This window comes from Phalaenopsis equestris, unplaced genomic scaffold (genome assembly GCF_001263595.1).
Source record: "Phalaenopsis equestris unplaced genomic scaffold, ASM126359v1 Scaffold000088, whole genome shotgun sequence".
NCBI lineage: Eukaryota > Viridiplantae > Streptophyta > Magnoliopsida > Asparagales > Orchidaceae > Phalaenopsis > Phalaenopsis equestris.
This window is the reverse complement of record NW_018164530.1, coordinates 1,298,446-1,320,725: the sequence shown is the minus strand read 5'-3', so window position 1 is coordinate 1,320,725 and position 22,280 is coordinate 1,298,446. Positions and strand designations below refer to the sequence as shown.

General features: G+C 37.2%; 1 protein-coding gene across 2 annotated transcripts in view; it reads left to right on the top strand.

Annotated features, from left to right (window-relative positions):
- The window catches only part of LOC110019921 (cation-chloride cotransporter 1), a gene marked incomplete in the record, with an annotated part of 70,179 nt that overhangs the window by 43,456 nt on the left and 4,443 nt on the right, over positions 1 to 22,280 (top strand). For both annotated transcript variants that reach the window (XM_020717794.1, XM_020717793.1), the window contains 3 exon segments: positions 6,418 to 6,672; positions 6,820 to 6,934; positions 10,600 to 10,794. In XM_020717794.1, the coding sequence (XP_020573453.1) occupies positions 6,418 to 6,672; positions 6,820 to 6,934; positions 10,600 to 10,794 (565 nt within the window).

Sequence of the window (22,280 nt, the reverse complement as noted above, 5' to 3'; positions counted from 1 at the left end):
ACGTCGACCATTAGATGATCCGATTAGGAGAGTAGATGTTTTAAATTCGACTTGTGTTAAGAAAGGCAGAGGTAGACCTAAGAAGACTTAGACTTATTGTATTAAAAATGATCTTAATTTACTAGAACTAAATGAAAATATGACATTAATTAGGAAGCAATGGAGAAAAAAGATTCATGTAGCTGACCCCACGTAGTGGGATTAAGGCTTTGTTGTTGTTGTTGTATATTTGGAACATGTCTATGATCAAGAAGGACTCCTGTTCTCTATTTTTATGCTACCCTAGTCTAAGTGTGCTCACATATGGTTATGTCTGAGTGGTTGATTTCATTAGTTATGATATTGGATTGAATGTTGAATTTGCAGTGTTCTGTTTTGGGGCTTCTTGAGTAATGTTCCTATCAACTGTTTCAATTATAGTGGGATTGTGGTGATGTTGTAGCCTTGCTCGGACCTTATGGCTTGTTTACCATAAAAAGGAAAGAAAAATAAAATCTACAAACCTTATAAAATCTAAAACTATCCCTCTCGCCATTCCTAGTGGACGATCCCCACCTTGAGAACTATCCTCTCTACCAATCGGTGTCTTATTATTTCCTTTGCCCACCTCTAATTCATGCATGCCTTGCACTCGTTTCTCTTTCTCGTCTCTTACTCTTATGACTTCATCACCTCCAATGCCCACTTTCTCTGGGATGTTCTTTTCTAAATGCTTTTTTACGCACTTGCTATTGCCGCCCCTCAGCTTCGTGACCTGGCCCTATCTCCTTTCACATTTTGCATGGCCACCAAATCATAAGCAGAGTTGCCAAAAATTTGATTGCTCATGAAAAGCCAATTCATTCTCATGATTTTTTTTTTATATATAAATGGGAGGACTTGATTTGTTTTATCCATATTTTGTTTGAGATCAATGTATTTATATCTAGGGTTTCAAAACTTCTATAAAATTGCCTATTGACTTGATGTGAAGTTGAAATGCACGATGTATCTTATGGTGATACTTTGATAACCACATGTTTAAAAGCATGATATTACATCCAAAAACATGGAGAGAACCAAACCGTCCTCATAATTTTGAGATGCTTTGAAATACGTACATGTTTGCCAATGACTGGTATACTCATTTTTACTTCCCTTGGCGAGTATGTCAACACAAAATGGGAATGCACTTGGAACTTCAAAAAAATCTCCAATTCATGCCAAGGTGGTTTTAATAGTAACCTAAATGTCTGTAATGTCTTTTAGGGTGGAAAAATTATCTAAATGACATCTTAAAGTTCAAATTAGTAAAATGATTTGGGGACTCAATGTAATGTATTTAATGCTAACTTGGTTGATGGGACAGATAGGTTGAGGCCCCAAGTTTGATTTCTATCTCCCAATTAATCCAAGTCATGAGAAATAATTGTTGTTAAAACATGTGTTTAATGACAATCAAAGTGAACTTTAATTAATCATGCCACCTTTTTAATATGATGAGAGTAAGATGCACCGTTGAGTTGAATTCAATGTCTAATTTACAATTCCTATATGCAAGCATCCCAAAAGCCATGAGTACTTGCCCCATCCTGTAGGTAACTTGCAAATAGAAAAATAAGCCTAAAATTTTAAATTAATTTAATCTTAAATATAAAAAATAAGTTAAGAGTTAAATGACATTATTTTGCCGAATATAAGTCCGGTTTAAACTTAATTAATTAAGTTTATAGAAAGTCTTTTAGTCCATCCAATTGAAGTTAGCACATGCTCAATTCTTCTTGCTTGAGAAGAGGGGGAGAATATCAATATCGTCTCTCCTGGCAATTCTGGTTGGGCTTGCAACTAGGGTTTTGTGTGGCTTTATCCGTGTGATGCGTGTGCTCGTCTCTGTTTTGCGCAACATTTCTCCAACAACTAAGACTTTGTGTGGCCTTGTGAATCGTCGCTTGGAAACAGCTCATACGTACATTGCTAGGGTCCACGTGCTTTTGTGCTCTCGTGCGTCCTTGTTTGCCCACTCTGGTGCATTTGTGCATATACATTATGCGGCTTCATATGGCTCTACTGGTGCATATGCCTCCTCATGGCATCTTCATCTTGTCCGGCCTCTTTGGTTCTTAGAGTCGGCCTCGTCATCGTTTTTTCTTCTCCTTAATTATTGTTTGATTTTTTTTCTTATTCTTATATTCATCGTCTTGTATGATTACTTCCATTGATCACTGTTAGGGTATCCTTTTCACTTTCTGGTTCATCAGGCTTTTGTCGTATCTCAATTCCTGAAATGATGAATTCACTTGGGACCTTTGCTGACCCTTGTTAGGTCAAAATATCCTAACCCAGTAGAGCCCCGGTTCTTCCTTTGCTTATCTTTTTACTTCCTCATTATTGATTGTGCATCCTTCACCTCAACCATCATGTTCTTTTGCTAAATTTTTTGAAGTAAATTTGGAAAATAATTTTCTCCTCCCCAATCAAAGATTATCCACTACCTTTGATTATACTTCAGGGAATCTTCAATATAACAACCCTCATTTTAAGGGAAAGCTTGTTCTCTATTATGATGAGAAGATTTCTTTGCTTGTTTGGTCTCTAAGTTTTTCACTGATTATTATTGGTCAAATTTAATGGGTCATTTTAGTATGGAGTTAATTCACAAATTTGTGTCGGATGCAGAGTTCATAGGTCACTACTACAATTGCCTAATTGAACCCTTAACTTGTTATCATAAATCTTTCGTTAGGGGTAGACTTGTTATATTAATGGCTGCTAGTGCGCATGTTACAATGGTCTATGGTGCTTCCTGTCAGTTAATTTGGATATTTTACAAGATTACTCAAAATTTCAACCAAACAAAGTGACTAATGCAGATTACATCCCATTTGACTACTTTGTGGAGTCTCTTCTCATTCTAGTTTAGATGTGTTTTCCATGACTTTGTTTGCACTGTGCGCTAATTTAACCAGTCTGCACTATTCTATTTGACTTTAATATTTAGAAATCCTTTAGAAGTGAATGTTGCAAATATTTATTTTACCAAGTCCTATGTGGCTATAGTCTTGGTCGAATTTGGGATTGATGCTTTTTTACATAAGGTGTTGTGTATTGGGCATTTGTTGTTCGGATATTGGCAGAATGTGAAATTTAAAAACATACCTTCATTATACTATTCTTATTATACTTTTGGAATTCTTAGAGTGTTTCAGGTCACATCTCAAGCTGGGAAATTCTCTATTTAAGTTTTAATACCTTACATTTAATTCCCCCCCCACCGGTGGAAGATCACTCTTCTTTTCTTCAGATCTGTGCTTAAAATTTGGATGCTAGTTGAATTTCTTTTTAAGTGAGTGGTTGATGTTTTTGGTTGTCCTAATCACTTAGTGTCGATCAGTTCATCGTCCCCTGAAATTATTATTGACAATTTCCTTGTAAGCTTTTGAAACAGCCCAATCCATTTCCATTGGCGAACAAAATGATAAATTTGGCACAACATGTTTCTGATTCTAATTTTGAAAGTGTTGATTCTCGAATGGATAAAAGATTATATATTATTTATACCATAATGAGCAAAATTCGGTAGAAATTCTATCGACACTTTCTGTTTATTTTACTTGGTTTCGTGTTAGATGATCCAAATCAAATATTTGTATCTTTTGTTTGTCTTGTTGTACATTTGATAAATGTTCTTGATGTAGTCTACTCATTATCTAGTTAATTTACTCTTTTTTTAATTATAAACTCTAAGAAGGATCTTTGTATTTTATCTTCATGAAGCTTTTTGATTATGGGTCTTTCAATAAATGTAAGCCTCATCTTAGGTAAGTTGGGTCTTCCATTCGATTTTGTCTACAAATTTGCTATTGCCTTTCCAAAGTTAGTCCCCCTAATTCTATTAGTTTGAGTTGGCTCGAAGTTGACAAACCCATTAAACCAAAAAGTTTTTTTTTTTTAATTTATGAATATAAGGTTCAATTTAGTATAACTCATGCCATTTCCCATGCTAACAAGGTTACCAACTAAAAGCAAATCTTACAATTAAAACTGCATAAGCTAAATACCTCGTGTCTTGGACACACTTTTTTGAGTTAAGCCAATACTCAAAATAACTGCTGGTTGTTGCATATCTTTAAACATTTGCCTATCATATTCCACACCTTTTAACCACAATCGACCATTTTTGCCCCTTTGAACTTTTCAATGAAAAGTAGTGTGAATAGTAACCAGGTTGATGCCAATATTGAAAGCATATCTTTGACAAACCCACATTTTCACCCGTCTTGACGCTGGGCTTGCTGGGTGGCTGGCTCAACTGGCCGGCCTTCATGGGGGCTAGAATGGCCGCCCCTTTCCTCTCCCAATCTCCTATTCTACTCTCTTCCATAGAGGGAACTCCTTCCTCTTCTATTCCTTGTTGTTTTCTATTCCCTTCCTAATTCTAATTCCTTCATATTCTAATCTCTTCCTATTCTAACTACTAGTACTTTTTATAAATGTGTTGTTTGCTGCCTTAGGGTTCAGTTTTATCTTTTAGATTTTAGATTTCTGTGAAAGCCAGCTGCCAGGGCTGTTTTTTAAGGCGAGGAGGTGCTCCGGCTATAACTTGCATGAGTTTTCCTTCTAGGGCTGTATCCCAAGGCGAGGAGGTGCTCCGGCTATAACTTGCATGAGGTGGTAATCTTCTCCAAAGGTTTGAGGTGTGCTCTGGCTGTAACTCAATCCTGCAATGATACTTATCTTCCCCAACATTCCTTCTGCTGTCAACTATCCCATTTTTCCAGCCACTAAACTCCTATTCATCCCACCACCAGAAATCCATCCCCTGCTGGCCGTACCACTCCTTCCACTCCATCCACTACCATGAACCCTCATGCATCCCAACCTGCAGCCACAAAACCACTGGCAGTTCATCCTCTGCTGGCCGTACCCTTCCTCCCCCTCCATCTACCCCCCTGCCTCCTGACCTACAGCCACACCTGCCCGTTACCATCCTATCCTACTACCTGCACTCCATCTATCTTCCCACACCCCCCCACCCACATCTTTTTACATAACTACCCCATCTACCCCTCCCCCTCAACCTGCTATATTTCTGCTATAACCACATCCTTTTTCTCGTCACCCTCCCTGCCACAACCTCCACACCTGTCCAACACTCATCCCTCCCTTTCTCCTTGCTGTAGCTTTCAACAGCATCCACATCCTTTTTCTCGTCACCCTCCCTTTCTCCTTGCTGTAGCTTTCAACAGCATCCCAACCCTCTTCCCATCAGCCTTTTCTTCTGCAGCCTCCTCACAGCCTACGCCTCAGCTACCCAACTCTACTCCATCGTCCCGAAGCCCATCACTGTTATTCTAGCCCGGGTCTGTTTTGTATTGGTGTTGTTAATTTTCTATTGTCAACAGTCATTATTTGTAACTCGTAGGATTTCAGCAATAATATTCGTATTTTTATTGTGATTTGGGCTAACTCCGGTATCACATCTGTGTAGGATAACTTCAGATGAAGCCACCTATGGTTGTAAATGTGCTTGCTTGATGTTTTGACCCAAAGACCCCTGGTGGCAATAGTAGACTAAATCTATTGATATGCTTGGGGTGATAGAATCATGGGATTTTCATCAGGTCTACCTAACCCAATCATTCCTCACATAATTAAATGCACTTCTAAATATTTAATTTGACCCTAAAATTGGGCTAAAAAACTTCCTCAATGTCCGTTTACTCTTGTGTGAGCAATAAAGGTGATTAACATTCGTGCTCATATGAAGGCTCCCCTGAATCTAGTTGAACTCTGGTCGAAATATAATAGAGAATATGGTTAAATTAAATCTAGTATACTTTAAGGATATGAATGATGTAAGACGACTGGTCTGGTTTGTTGTTTTGTGGTCATTATATGGCCTTTAATTTTTTGTAGATCGGTAAATGAAGGATACAAGGAAATTTTGATTCGTTGTGTGTGAAATTGTAGGGATATGCTTTTAGAATGATGGTGGGAAATTATTTGACATCATAGAGGAATTTGCATTATTGTTAGAAAGTGGTATTCTGAACGGTTAGACTATATCATAAAATGGTAATGATCATATTTAGATGAAAAAAAAGTGTAGAGCTATTGAGCTTTGGTTGCATATAATGCACCATATTTTAGAGCTTTTAATTTTGTTTAATCTTTTCCCTATTATTTTAGTCATACTTTCGATTTATAAGCTTTTTCATCTTGTTTAATTGTTTTCTTTTTCTGAATTCTATACTAATATGGTCAATTGTTGTTGATTTTTAATATCATTATTTGTTTTAAAGAAAGTTTCAAAGGATGTTATTATTATATTCAATGTTTGTAGCCTTAAGTTGTTTCTGGTAATTCCTGATGATTTTAATTCCAGATGGTTTAAAGTATCTTTGATAAAGCATGGTCTTTTGGGTTATCGTGTTGCAGAGAGTGTTATAGTTGTCAGCAATAGCACATCAATAAATGGCACAGTAACAAATGTAACTACAACCACTATATCAACTCCAAGCCTGCATGACCTGCAACTCTATGGGGTTGTTGTGACCATTCTGCTTTGTTTTATTGTATTTGGTGGCGTGAAAATTATCAACAAGGTTGCCCCAGCTTTCCTTATTGCAGTCCTATTTTCATTGTTCTGTATATTTATTGGGATTTTTGCAGCTCCCAGACATAATGCTTCAAGTAAGTTACTATTCTTAGACGGAAAATTATTTATGTTCCCTTTGATAGTTTGGTTAGGTAATCTCCATATTTCCATTTATATGGAAGAAAGCCTTATATCAAACCACATGTTATTGTTTGCAATAATAGTTGCAATTTCTTCAATAGGTGGGATAACTGGATTGAAATTAAAGACATTTAGAGACAACTGGAGTTCAGATTACCAGCGTACGACTAATTCTGGGGTGCCTGATCCGGATGGTTCTATTTATTGGAACTTTAAGTGAGTTTCTGCCTTTGTTTATAAGTTTGCAAGAGTATCTTTTTTGCTGTTTGGTAAGTCCTATTTTGGTTGATGTAGCCTTTCAGCCTTTTGTTATTCATTCTTGTTAGAAGTTATATTTAGTCTATCAACTTGTTGGGTTTGTTTGGGGTTTTAGCTATAAGTTATTTTTGGGAGAGGGAGCATTGATGTTAGCTAGAGTGTTAGTTACGAAACTAGTTCTAATTACTAAATCATTAAATATGCCTGTTTGATAATTCAATAACTATTCTTTGCTTCCCTAAAGCTTAAGTGATTTTTAAAGCTTTCTGATACCACTCAAAGACTCTTGATATTATTAGTGGTAAAGTTTCCTTTGTTGCCGTTTTCTTTATCCAAATCAGAATTTTGTTGAAATCACATTTAAGATTATCTTTATGAATATTTTTTGAACTTTGATTGGCCGTATAATTCTACATTTACTTGCATGTATAACATTATGATGCAGCTAGTATTTTTACATTCTATTTTGATACTTAAATTTAGTTTATACTTTTCTTTAATTTTATGAATTTTTAAATTTGTCAGATTTAATTGCTTGCTTTTTACTTTAACATTTTTGTAGCTATTAAATGAGGCATGTTATGTACTATAACCTTTACATTAAAATCAGATTATTTTATTGGCTTGATTGTTTTTATGATTGATGTAGGCTTATTGATTTCTGCAGTCGATGAATACATGTTGGTTAAGGGTCTGTTTGGCGCAGCTGCAGCTTTTTTGCTGCAGGTGTGCCGTCCCAGGAAGCTGCTGCGGGAAAATTGCTGTGGGGAAATTGCTGCATGGAAGTTGGTTGTCTGTTTCTTGCAGCTGTGTGAAAACAGCTGCGAGACAGTTGTTTCTGCAAAAATTTCCATTCTGCCACTATTTAATAAAGCAGTTTAAAACTGTGAAAACGACTTATTTAATACTTTAGAAGCAGAAATTCATTTCAAAAGGGAAGTTGGTTGTCTGTTTGTTGCGGCTGTGTGAAAACAGCTGCGAGACAGTTGTTTCTGGAAAAATTTCCATTCTGCCATTATTTAATAAAGCAGTTTAAAACTGTGAAAACGACATATTTAATACTTTAGAAGCAGAAATTCATTTCAAAACAGAACAAAAGTTCAGATACACAAGTCACTTAACAGTGAGTACCAAAAATGCTAAGAGAAAGAAAATACTTATAAAATTACAAGTAAGATAATGATGATATTATTTTTCTCTTAACAACTTTAAGAACCAAATAAAGAATTTCTCGTGAAATACAACATCATATGTGTGAGTATATCGATGCAAATATGAGAAGTGCTTAAGATTTTTAGGATATTGTATACAAAGATACTTCCTAAAAAGTAGAAAAGAAATTTGAAATTGAAGAACACCTATGTAAGAAATAAATTTAGTATCAAAGATGTATATGGAGCTATATTCAAGAGTAAAATGAAGTGATCAGGTATCTCAGGGTAGCAATAAAAAAAAATGATATTAATGGGGCATGAGAAGTATGCATCGCATATTCACAAAATTTATTTAAGCAATTTTTTTTTTAAATGGTAAAATAATGTGTTATGTATTATGTTTGTTGTGTTATAGAAATTTTCGAAGGATGTATGCTTTTTGAATATTCTGATGACAAATTATGTAGAGGAGGATATACAGCTGGTTAGTGTGTGAAGCCTAAGAATACTCAGACCCTCATTTGTCACTCAACAAATAAATATGGTATACAACTGGTTAGTGTGTGAAGCCTAAGAATAGTCAGACCCTCATTTGTCACTCAACAAATAAATATGGATGATGAATAGCTTGGTGTTTTGTAGAAATTAGTATTTATGCATCCCTGAAAATTGACTGGGCTGCGATGGACCTTACAGAAGACTCTGTGGAAGTAACAAGACAATCAATTCCAAAATCTCTAAGGGATGTGCATAATGCAAGAAAATTAAAAGGCATGGTGTCGAGCTATTTCTTCATGATTATATTATTATATTGATTTATAGTGTAGCTCAGTTGTTGGCGTTAAAAAATTGTTAAAATAATTAAAATTATTAATTATATTTAATTAGATATAATTAAGTTTAATTAATATTAAGTCACTAGTTTTAGCTCGCATCCCATTAACTGTTCTCCTTTCTATTTGAAGAGGTCTCTTGTAACTTTCCTTCTGCCCTAGCAAAAAAGATCGCAATCTCATCTGGGTCTCCCCTATCCAATTCTCATCTCAACGGAAGCCTTTCCCTCTTCACTACACGCAGGTTTGCACTATTCCTTCACTGTCTTTTTTTTTTTTTTTTGTTTCCGCAATTTCTTCCATGTCTTCACCACCTATCCAATTGCCCATGTCGTCTCCCACTACGTATCATTTCTTTTACAAAAATTTGCATGTGATCTTTGTGCTGCAATCCTCTGCCTCTTCTGGTTCGCTTCTTCTTCAGTTTGAAATCCACTCAACAGAGCCGAAGCATTGCCTCATCTGCCAAAATAATCTGTACCATAGCGCCATTCATCTTCCACTCTATACTAGCCTGCGCTTCTCTTGCACAGTGCCATGAAAATCAATTCTCTCTGCCGTGCCTTCCTCTATGTGACTTTCCCCATTCTTCTCTTTTTCACGCGAAACAATCCGCTCGGGATGATTTCTTACGTTTAGTGTAGCGTAAAAGGAGGACACGGGGGTAAAAATCCGAGCGAGGAAGCTGGGCCATGGGTCTCAGGGCGCGTTCCGTGTTACCGTGCAATCGCGACACGCCGCGGCTGAGAAGCCGCCCCAAACGCGAAAATAACGTTGGGTGGTGCTGCACAGTAGCCAGGCCGCTGCGCCAAACAGATTCTTAGTTACATATCTACAGTGGTTCACTTTGAATCTACGTTACAACTTTGTAACTTTTATCCAATTTATGTGCTTTCTAATTAATATGGTTAGGGCTTGTCACCATTTGTGTCATTGATGATTAATCGAAGGATGCTATATGGTCACATTGGGAACAGAAGCTTTTTTTTTTTTGTTAGTATTAGAGTTAGTATTAGAGGTGGATACATACATATCCTGAAGATTTCTAACTCTGTGGCTGCTCTATGGAGGCATCTTTATTTGGTTATATTTTTCATTAACTCCCTGCTTTTTCTCCTTTTTTGTTGAACTTAGGTCCCACTTCCCTGCCACTGACTACAGCTTATGAACATAAAGCTCTTCTAACATCATGTGCTACGATTTTCTGTTGCCTTTACTAGTAGCTGAAAGATTTTTGGACCGTTTTCTAGTCACTAGTTCACGTCAGCGTGTTCTGCTTGCTGATAACTATCAGAGTAGATCTTGAGAACTTGAACATCGAGTTTATTCCAACTGTCTCTGTTTGCCAATGATTATATTTCCATTAACTCAGCCTGTTATATACTTATGGTCTTTGTTTTTGATAGCATGAAATGACAATTTGGTGTTAACTAAGTTTCATGTTGCTAAAATTACAGTAAATTGATTAATCTATATGGCGCAGTACTAGTTTTAATTTCAGAATGTTGAAGCAAAACTAATTTTTATGAACTGTATTCAACAATGACTGGTATTTAGTTGGCTAGATGAAAGGCTCAGTATAGAAAGCCTCTTTCTAATTGCATTCTGACATTATGATTTTTTCTTTTTGATCCAGTGCATTAGTTGGTCTATTCTTTCCTGCAGTGACGGGAATCATGGCAGGTTCAAATCGTTCTGCATCTTTAAAAGATACACAGAGATCCATACCTGTTGGAACATTGGCTGCTACACTCACAACAACTTCTCTGTATTTGGTATCAGTATTATTATTTGGAGCATTAGCCACTAGAGAAGAGCTTTTGACAAACAGGTATCTACTAAATCTTTATTCAATATTATTTAGTATCTATATGGGGGCTATTTGATTGGAAACATTAAAAGCGCATTGCATTTTATTTACCTGCATTTCAATATTATTTTTTTTTGGAGGGAAGCAAAATAAATTCAAATTCAATTTTGAGTGATGTTAAATACCCCAAAGCTTCTATTTTCCATGCATTTGAAAATTTTCCTACATGAGTTGATTCTCAGTTCTCGTACTATGAGGCCTACTCGCATCACCTTGTCCATACATTTACCCGCTCATGCCTATGTGCCTTCCCTCATCTTCTCCTTGCTTTCACCCACCCCCTTTGCTCCCTTAACTCTTGCACCTCTTCACCCCTATGCCACTTGGCGCTAGTTGGTCGCCACCATGTTGTTGTCACCAATCACCCTTCCTTTCCTTCTCTATTGCCTGCTTATTTTGCATGGTTGTGCCTTCACAATGTTACTTTCTGTTGCCTAACTCATCGTCTCCCTCCCACTAGTCTATCTATAATTGAGATGGGAGAGAGTACTTCAATATTTATTCTAACCACCATAAAAAAATATTTCAGTATATTTGATTTTTATCCAATCAAACAACTATATTTCTAATGTGCAAACATTCCAATCACTTTGTGGTTTTGAAATGCATGCATTTTTTAAAACATCCAACCAAACATTTTTTTAATAGGACTAATTGTTTCAATTATCATTCAAAGTATTTGTTGTATAGCTTGCAATCGTCCATTTTCATTCCTTGCTCTTGGAAATGTTTAAGAAATAGCTGTTAAAATCTCCCAAATATATATGCGCCCGTTCTTTCTTTGAAATCACAGTTTAATTCACTTCAATGGATTTTACCATGGGATGCTAATGTGATGTTTCTGGTTTTATTCAAAGACACGATAGTAATTTTTTAACTTGAGTTGTTTACCCTGATGTGTTATTTATTTGCGACATATTGATTTGCATAATGTATATGAAAAAGAATGTTTGTTATATGTTATTATTAGAAGCGAGAGAGAATTATACAAGACAACTTACTCCATTATCGTTTTTGTATCTATATACCAACTAAAAAAATAATTAACACATGTAATAATTTAGGGATGATAACTTTTCCTCTCCAAACTCAAGATTCATGGAAGTTATCAAGTTGAGTTTGGAAATTGTAGTATAAAAAATAAAATAGTTGAAGTTATTTTGATCAAAAGATAGCCAGTGTTATTAGAGGGGCGTGATCAGTTGTCAAAGAGATTGTAATGTGAATCAAAAACAAAGAATTAGCATTGAGATCTATATTGACGTGGGGGCAATAAATGCCCCGAAGCAGGGGTGATCCCGCTGGTCGGAAACCCGCAGCAGCCGCGGGAGATTGCGATCCCTCGCGAAGGATCGCGAGCCGCGATCTTGCAGTCCAGAACCGTGATTCTTCATGAGAGTTCACGATCACGAGCGAAGAAGGAGAAGACCGCGAACTTTTGCAATTCAGTATTTCGGCAGTCTCTACTGTCTTCTTTTAAATGTTCTGGAATCTTCTTGCCTTTTCCACTGCTTTCCTTTTGTGTAGAAGTAGGAGACTATAAATAGTTTTCCCCTATGTGTGTGGGAGGAAATTCGACCAGAGTTGTCTTCTAATCTCCTTTGTGTACCTTTTTTTGTATTACACCACATGCCAACTAGTTCTGGTATCATTTTATCTCAGAGTCAACTCAACCATAGTCTTATCCTAGGGTTACCCAACACTCGCCCCTATCCAATTCACCCATCAACCTTTTTTCTTCCAAATCCCAACTCGAGCCATGCCACCATAGAGAGATACATCAGGTTCTACTTAGAAAGAGATCCAATATGAAATTCATCGTCTGCAACAAAGACTAGCCGAGTTAGAAGATAGGAACCAGGAAGAAATTACCTTCAACTGTGATCGAGAGAGTCATAGGGCAGATAGAGACGAGAATCTTAACGTCAATCAACAGGGAAGATCACAGCGACGAATAATACTGACCGCGTCTTTTTGGTATCCAATAACAAAGGAGGCCGAGAGATGATTGACCTCTCAGAGTTTGAGGGAAGCATGGACCCCGATGAGTTTATCGAATGGATGCAAACAATTAAATGAATCTTCGAATATAAAGACGTACCAGAGTACAAGTGAGTCAAGCTAGCTGCAATTAAACTAAAGAAGAATGTCTTCTTATGGTAGGAGAATCTACAAAGGAGGGAAGGACATGAAAAGTTAACTAAGTGGGAGACAATGAACAAGACAATGAAGAAAAAATACATCCCACCACAGTATAGCCAAGACATGTTCTTAAAACTCCACAACTTGCAGCAAGGAGATTTATCAGTTGAGGAGTTGACAACCCATTTCGACCACCTGCAGCTAAAGTGCGAGCACACGATCGTCAGATATCTCGAAGGCCTAAAACCCGTCATTAGCAATGTGGTACAACTACAGTCATACTGGATGTTGGGGATGTTCAGGCACTAGTCGTTCAGACCACTACCAGTGGAGAGACAACAAAAGCAAAGCAGACAACAGTCGTCGTTCAGACCACCACCTTCAACTAAGCAATCACTTATAACTGCTATAGCCGACCATGGTACTTCGGGAGGAAATAACAGTGTTGGAGAAGGGACTGTAGGGCAAATCAGGGCGGGAAGAAGCCAGATAAAGGTAGTTTCTCCAATGCAGTGTCAACCATAAAGTGTTTCCGGTGCCATGACTATGATCACGTATCCTCTAGCTGCCCAACAAGCCGAGTCGTCACACTCAAGAATCAAGGCACCATCGAGGATGTTGATGAGGAATCAAAGGAGAGTCCAGAAGAAGAGCTTCAGCTCCATAAAGATGAAGGAAAAGCATTAGTCATGCTGAAAATACTACAGTTCGAGCCCGAGCAGGACCGATCTTGGCTAAGGCATAACATTTTTCTCACCAAGTGTACCGCCAAGGGGAAGTTCTGCAGTCTAATCATCGACAATGGGAGCTGCGACAATAAAAAAAGTTAGGATTGGACAAAAAAGCATCCCCAGTCAGATTCTTTTGCTTGACTGAAGAAGGGCAATGAGACACGTGTGGATCAACAATGCCTAGCTGAATTCTTCATCGGAGACCAGCAACACAAATAGATATGGTGCAACTTGGTTCCTATGGATGCTTGCCACATTCTGTTAGGTAGGAGGCCTTGGCAATTTGATCGCAAGACGCAACACGACAGGTTCAAAAATACTTATTCTTTCAACAAGGATGTGAAACGTATAGTTTTACTACCTGCTAAGGATGCCAAAGGCAGGAGCATTACAGAGGCAACATTAGTTCCTCGTAACCTTTCCCGCAGTCGATTAGAGATGCCCCTGTAACACTAGCATTAGTCCTTCTGGAAGGAAGCAAGGAAGAAAGAGAAGTACCAACACTATTGCAACCATTGCGAAAGGGCTTTCAGGATGCTATGGCTGACAACTTACCAAAGGGACTACTGCCACTAAGGGATATTCAACACACCATTAACCTAATACCAGGATCGTATTGCCAAACCGACCAGCCTACAGATTAAGACTTGTGGAGTACGAAGAACTACAACGACAAGTGCAGGACCTCATTGCAAGGGTGCTAATCAGAGAAAGCACTAGCTCATGTGCAGTCCCGACCCTGATGGTGCTAAAAAGGATGGATTATAGTGAATGTGCATCGACAGCCGAGCCATCAATAAGATTACCATCAAGTACCAATTTCCCTTACCCCACTTGAATAATCTCTTAAACCAAATACATGGAGTCACTATCTTCTCCAAAATAGACTTATTCAGCAGATATCACTAGATACAGATGTGGCTAGGGGGCGAGAGGAAGAACGCCCTAAATGATCGTTATGTCTTTCGGTTTGTCGAACGCTTCGAGCATTTTCATGAGATTAATGAACCAGGTATTCCGACCTCAAAACGCTTCAAGCACTTTCATGAGATTAATGAACCAGGTATTCTGACCTCACATTGGAAAGTTTGTCGTTTTCTAATTTGAGAAATGGAAAACCCCATCGCTTTTGTCAGTGAGAAGTATTTTCTAATTTGAAAAATGGAAAACCCCATCGCTTTTGTCAGTGAGAAGTTGAACGAATCCAGGAGGAGATACTCAACTTACGACAAAGAAGTTTACGTCATCATAAGAGCTCTGAAACACTGGAGTCATTACTTGTTATCAAACGAGTTTACAATATTTACAGATCATGAGACCCTAAAATTCTTCAATAGTCAAAACAAACTAAATGAACGACATGCCACTTACGTGGAATTTCTAGCCTCATTTCAGTTTGTACTAAAACATAAGACGGAAAACCAGAATTGAATAGCAGATGCACCAAGTCATCGACACTTAAGTGGGCGAGTTCATAAAAAATCTATATGAAACAGACAAAGATTTCAAAAACATATGAGAGCAATATTAGGAGAAGCTAGCAGGGCAATATTACCACAAAAATTGATACCTATTCCACTAAAGTCATTTGTGCATTCCCCCGTGTTCACTAAGAGAGGCCATTGTCCAAGAAGGCTATAACAGATGACCTGCAGAACATTTCAACAGATACAAAATCCTCACATTCGTATTGAAACATTTTTTTGGCCAAAACTAACAAGAGATGTAGAACGCATGTCAAGCAATGCAGGATTTGTCACATGGTCAAGGCAAGAGCTCAAAACGCCGGATTATACACACCACTTCTAGTACCAGAGGCACCGTGGGTTGATGTCAGCATGGATTTCGTGCTAGGACTTCTAAGGACTCAAACGAACAGGGAGTCCATAATGGTTGTAGTGAACAAATTCTCCAAGATAGCCCATTTTGTACTTCATCACCTGACACTAGTTGTCGCTCACATCGCTAATCTTTACTTTTGGAAGATTGTAAGGTTGTATGGGATTTCCAAGACCATCACTTCCGACAGAGACGTCAAATTCCGAGCCACTTCTTGAGGACACTATGGGGAAAGCTCGACACCAAACTCCAATTCAGCTCGACAGCGCATCCGCAAACAGATAGATAAACGGAGGTAGTAAACCAGAGCCTCGGTAACCTCCTGAGGTGTATCGTGGGAAAAAACATAAAACAGTGGGATTTCATCCTAGCCTAAACTGAGTTCGCCTGTAACTGATCCATTAACCAAACTACAGGACGAACTCCCTTCGAGATTGTGTAAGAGCGCAATCCGCTCACACCACTTGAATTGGTGCCACTTTTGTCATCTGCAGAAATTAGCAAGAATGCCACAAAGCAAGTTCACAAGATCTAGAAGCTCCACTAGGAAGTTGGCAAGAAAATTGCCAAGCAGAATCGAAAATACCCTACGTAAGCAAATAAATCCAAGAAGAAAGTAATATTTCAGAAAGGCGGTCTCGTATGGATTCAGTTGAAAAAGGAAAGATTAAGCTGAGAGTAGATGGACCCTTCAAAGTATTTCAAAAGCTGAACAACAACGCTTATAAGATTGACCTGCCTGGGGACTAAAATATTACATGCACTTTCAACGTTGTTGACTTAACACCATACTTTGAAGAGCATAGAGCTTCGACAAATGAGGTCGATGCTTCCCCAACCTTAGGATGCTGACGTTGGGGCTATAAACGCCCCGAAGCGGAGTAATCCCATGGGTTAGAGACCCGCTGCATTCGTGGGAGACCGCAAAGGATCGCGATCCGCGATCTCGCGGTCCAGAACTGTGATTCTTCGTCAGATTCTTTCTTTGATCACGCGCTAAGAAGGGAAAGACTGCGAACTTTCGCGGTGTGATCATGCGCTAAGAAGGGAAAGACTGCGAACTTTCGCGGTGCGATATGCAGGTTGTCCCGGCTATCTTCTTCTAAGTGTTATGGATTCTTGTCTTTTCCACCTTTTTCTCTTGTGTAGAAGTAAGAGGCTATAAATAGATGTACCCTATGTGTGTGCGAGGCAGTTCAACTAAAGTTATCTTCTAATCTCCTGTGTGGAATTTCTTTCCTTTTGTTAGGGCTGTAATTGATGACGTGGTGTTTCAGTTGTATCCTACTCCGAGGTGGTATTGTAAATTTCAAACTCCTTTCTCTCTACTCACCGACCCCCTTTTCCCTACCACTCTCCTAGCTACCGACCACCTCCACATTCCTCCACTATCTCGTTGTCTAATCCACCTACAACCAATCACACATAATCCCCTACCCAACTAGTGGCCGCTCAATCCGCCAATGTTGCTACTGCCTTCGAATCTCTTCCTATAGCTATAGTTAGGGATTTGTCTATTATTGCATTTTTTTTTGTTTGAGTCGTGTTGTATTACTATTTTTATATTAATAGACGTTTAAGTTTTTTTGTATTACGTCATATCCCAACTAGTTCCAGTATCATATCTTTAGAAGACTGGCGAAGAACTTTGAATGGAGGAAATATTAGCAAATGTTGACTAAGTATTGTAAGAGAGATTCAACAGAGAATATCGACGTTAAGCATTAATGGAATGCATCGACAAATTATGGATAGAAGTCACTAACGTACTCACAATTAATAAATAGAGGATATTTTTTTTAAATTGTTAATGCGTAAATATCTATGTTAATTTATTGTTGGCCGACCCCACGTAGTGTAATTAAGGCTTTGTTGTTGTTGTTGTTAATGCGTAAATATCTATGAGAAATTGAGAAGCTGATCAAGTGACTCAGACCTCGTTTGGTGCTACTTATTTGATGCGGTGTGGCGTGAAAACGTCGATTGGTGTGTTTGTTAATTGTCACGAGACGGCTTTTTTAAATAATCCATATGAAACGCGGGCGCCACATTTCTTCGCGATTCTTTTACGGGGATACCCCGCGGCTGTGTCACCCCGCTTTTCACTCTCTCGAGCCGCTCTCTCCTCTCTCGCAATTTTTGCCCTAAGGCGAAAATTCCCCTTTCGATCCTCTTTGATCCGTGGCTAGGGTTTGGTTTTGTTTGGTTCTGGTGGTTGTTGAGATGAGCTTGTCTTTCTTCTCCTCTCCCTCCCCTCTCTTCTTCGGTTCGGTTTGGATCATTGGCTCTCCATCGCCCTCTGTGCGGTGGTTCCTCTCTACCTTATCTATGTGAGCAGGGCATCTTGATTTTACAAATATTTATGTTTGATGGTTTTTCTGGGTTCGCGATGGTCTTATTGTTCGATGGTTTTCGGTTGATGCTGTATTTTGAGATTTTTCTGTATTATTTATGCTATGCTCGGTTGATGATCTGTGTTCTTTGTGATATATCCAGTTGATGGATTTGGTTTCTCTTTGCTCTATATGGTTGATGTTATGATGCAAAGGTGATGATGTGTGGTGTGGAGGTGGTGGTGTATGGTGTGGAGGTGGTGCTGTGTGGTTTTGTGTGTGGATGTGTTGGTGTGTGGTGTGGAGATAGTGGTGTGGTTTGTGGATGTGTTGGTGTGTGGAGTAGAGGTGGTAGTGTAGTGTGTGAATGTGGAGGTGGTGATGTGATGTAGGGTGGTTGTGTGGTGTGAAGGTGGTGGTGTGTGTTGTTGAGTGTTGGTGTGTGCCGTGTTGGTGGTGATAGTGTGTGGAGGTGGTAGTGTGTTGGTGTGTAGGTAGTGGTGATAATATAATGACAATGTTATTTTTCTTTTAGTCGTGGTAATTATTTTTTATAGCAAATATTTATGTTGATTAGTTCATTTCATGTTAGTAATACAATGATTAAGACAAAATTAGCCCGTTCATTTTCTATGTGGGATAAAGATGCCAAAATAAGATTTTGCGACCTTTGCCTTAAGGAGGTCGAATTGAGAAATAGATCAATAACTTATTTTTAAAAAGAATTAAGGAAAACACAGGCAGAGAGTATGATAAGATGCAATTGAAAAACAAATTGAATCAATTAAAAAAGGATTGAAAATTTTGGAAATAATTGAAGCGAGGATCCACGGGCTTGGATTGAGATCCAATAAAGTGAAAAATTGATGTTTCGGAGGAATGGTGGGCAAAGAGTTGGAGGTGCGCATTTATGAAACATCCACTTCTTTTGTCAATTTTTAATTTCTTCAGATGCATCAACATATCCATCTCCCATGACTTTGTTGGTGGTGCTAAATGCGAAAAAATTTAAATTCTGTGGCATCTAGTCTGAGCTAGAATAAAAATTTGATCTTAAGTTTCTATTGGATGACCTATATGTTGCTATTGGTTCTCGTCACATGTGAAATCCCAATGAGGCAACCAAGTTCTTCTCCTTCTTTTAGTGTTATGGCTTTCGAGGTTCTTCTAGATGAATTTTTTTTGGTGATATGCATATGTGACACACACGAACTCAATATTACGTGGTTTAAAGACAACCAAGAACTTTTTTTTTGTAAGGTATGTCGTCTGCTTGAAGTGACAAATTCGTTGGTTTATATACTGTGTTTTCTGAGACCTCACAACTGCATAAAACTTTAATTGATTACTTATGTTGTTCATTTTCACTAATGTTGCAGCTAAAAGTTTGTTTTTTGTGGCTTTAAGCCTTCAAAAATGATGAGCTCGAGCAATTTTTATATTGGGCAATTCTTATACCTCCAAAGCATTGTAGTGCTACTAAGGACTACAATGTTTTCTGCTTACTCTGCGATAGCCGCATAGTTACGGTAGAGTTTTACAGGTGTCCAAAGAGATGAACAGAAAAATGTGACTTCTTTAGGTGAGTCGATGAGTTGGAGGATTCCACCGTCAATAGTGACGGGTATGGAAAGTTCCTGTGAAAGACGGCTTATCTCGTGACATATACCAAGTGCATTTTAAAAATAATACTATCATATTATTAATTATTATTTTAATAGTTCTTTTTTAAATTTTGGTTGTCTTGTTACTGTTTTATGAGGTGTCCATTTTTATTTTGTATTGTTCGAACTGGATATTTGCTTTAAAATATAGTTTGTGCTAGCATGATTAGTTTTGTTGTAAATAACATTGTAGTACAGGAGTAAAATGGTCATTTGTCCGAAAACAACTGCAACACAGTTGTTTCAAAAATGCAAAAAACAAAGGCAGCCAACTGATCCGCAACAGCTTTTAAATAAGTTGCAACTGCCCTAAACATCTCAGTGGCCATGATAAAAATTACAGGCTCTGAGAGGAGAAAGTTGGATGGGCAGATTTTCAGATTTCAAAATTAGAGTTGTTTAGACAGGATCTTGTGTTTAGCATTGATACGTCTTCTTTTTTAGTACAAGCATATATGTGCTTATATATTGGCGATAGGAAAGAGCAATGAAGAAAAATATAATGAAGGGGAATTTTATTATTATAATGAAATATAAAATTAATACATGATGCGAATTTTAATTATAAATAACTAGCATATGTGATAATTTTAGTATATTAACATTTTCATGAAATTTTTTTCTTGATCAAAAGCATTGTAACTTTGCATTTTTAAAGATTTAAGATTTGAAAGTGATGGTGCTTACTCTACATCTTATTCCTTCCCTTCTATTCCGGCAGTTCATACCATTGAACTTACTTTGTGGCTTTCTCCATGTTCTATTTTTGTGACAAGTTTCATTTTCTGTGTCTATTTTGGGGAAAATATTTGCGCACATAAGACGTACGCAGCGCTGCGTACGTCCAGGGGGTATTCTCCAGGGGTTATTCAGGGGGTACAGTGGGGTTATATCGGGGTTATACTCCACTGTGACCCCCCTGTAACCTCTTTGTAAACTACCTGTAACCTACAAATGAGTTCCGCTCTTCTGTAATTTCATGGGTACAAATAAGTTACAAGGAGGTTACAAGGGAGTTACACGGAGGTTACAGGGGGGTATAACCCAGATATAACCCCCCTGTGCCCCCTGAATAACCCCTGACGTACGCAGCGCTGCGTACGTCTTATGTACGCAAATATTTTCCCAATTTTGGTATATTTCAAGTGGTTCCTGTGATTTCTCTATTTTATTGTAACTTTCTTATGAGAATATGGCAATTATTATGTTGGGTTTGATATTGCTTTTTTCCCGGGCTTTTTTTTTTTTTTTTTATTTTTTGTCGAGAATATGGCAATTATTATGTTGGGTTTGATAGTGCTTTTTTCCCAGGCTATTTTTTTTTTAAATATTTAGATTTCTCATTTTAATTTTAAATATGAAATTGTGGCTTGTAACTCATGCTTTTTTCACAAACTATTTTTATAAAAATATTTAGATGTCTTTTTTGATTTTAAATATGAAGTTGAGGCTTGTAAGAAGAGTATGGTGAATACTTTTTTGAGTGTGCAATTCTTTTTCTTTCGGGATTCAATTTTGCAATTAAGAGTGAGATTTGCAATTTCCAAAGATACCATCCTTCGACACAACCCACAATGTTTGTTTTTTGTTGATTTATTCTACTTCCTTTTTTTATTGATTGAAAATGTGATTGAATTTTACTAGATTTCCTCACTTTAATATCGTTCCTTTATTTAATTTCAATCATATTTTTGGCTTTCATGATCCTAAATTTTTTTGTTAGTTTCTAGTAGGGCTTAAATCTTTCATCGAAAAGCAGTTTTATTATTTCAATTATAACTTAAAGTACTAAATGTTTTAAGAAAGATAGTTTGTTGTTTTGCTGAAAATGCATGCTTTTTGTATTTTTTGGCTGCATATAACTTGTATTAAATGCTAAGTGTGCATTACAAACTATAGATCATGATACATTCTAAATTATTTATGGCAGTTTTTTAATAAGAATAAAAACCTATCACAATATTTATAATGTAGGCATAATGCTAATCATAGATTTTGAGAAAGGTAAATGAAAAGGAGTAGCCCTCGATACAAGAGCCAAAATACACATTTGATTTTTTTTTTTCGAGAAGGGAGCAATACTGTGAGGATAGAACCCATAACTCATAGTTTTGAGCTGAAGAACTTGATGTTTTATCACTCTATATATTCTAGATGTATGGCTTAATATTATGGCGAGCAAAAAAATTGAATTTGCTTGAACAAATTTAATGAAATTTGAGCGATCTTTTTTTGTGCTATTTGTTGGCAATAGAATAAAGCCTATTTTGGTGGAATTGAAACATGGCATTGGAAAACAAGTTTTTAGCATTCATGCTTTAGAGAGATCAATTATATGTATAATTTAAAAGCATTAAACCTGGTAGATATAGCATGTTTATTTCTTTTTTATTTCTTAAGTTTGTGCATTATGCAGCTAAAAATTATTTACTTTGCTATTGGTTTTTTTTTATTGAAATTCTGTTAATAAGTAAAATATGATTGTATCCTAGAGTTAATAGTTGAGTCTACTTAAGATGCTATGTTCTTCTTCCAATAGTTATTCTTATTTTTAAAAGTGGTTATTAAATAGAGAATAACTTTGTATGCATCCTAGAATTTGAGTCTAAATTTGGACTTGCATTAGGATTTACATCAGAACTCGAACTGATCACTTGAACCCATTCACCTAAATCTAAGATTTAGTAAGGGTGAAAATATGGATTTGAAACAGAAATTTGAGATTGAGAAGAGTCTTC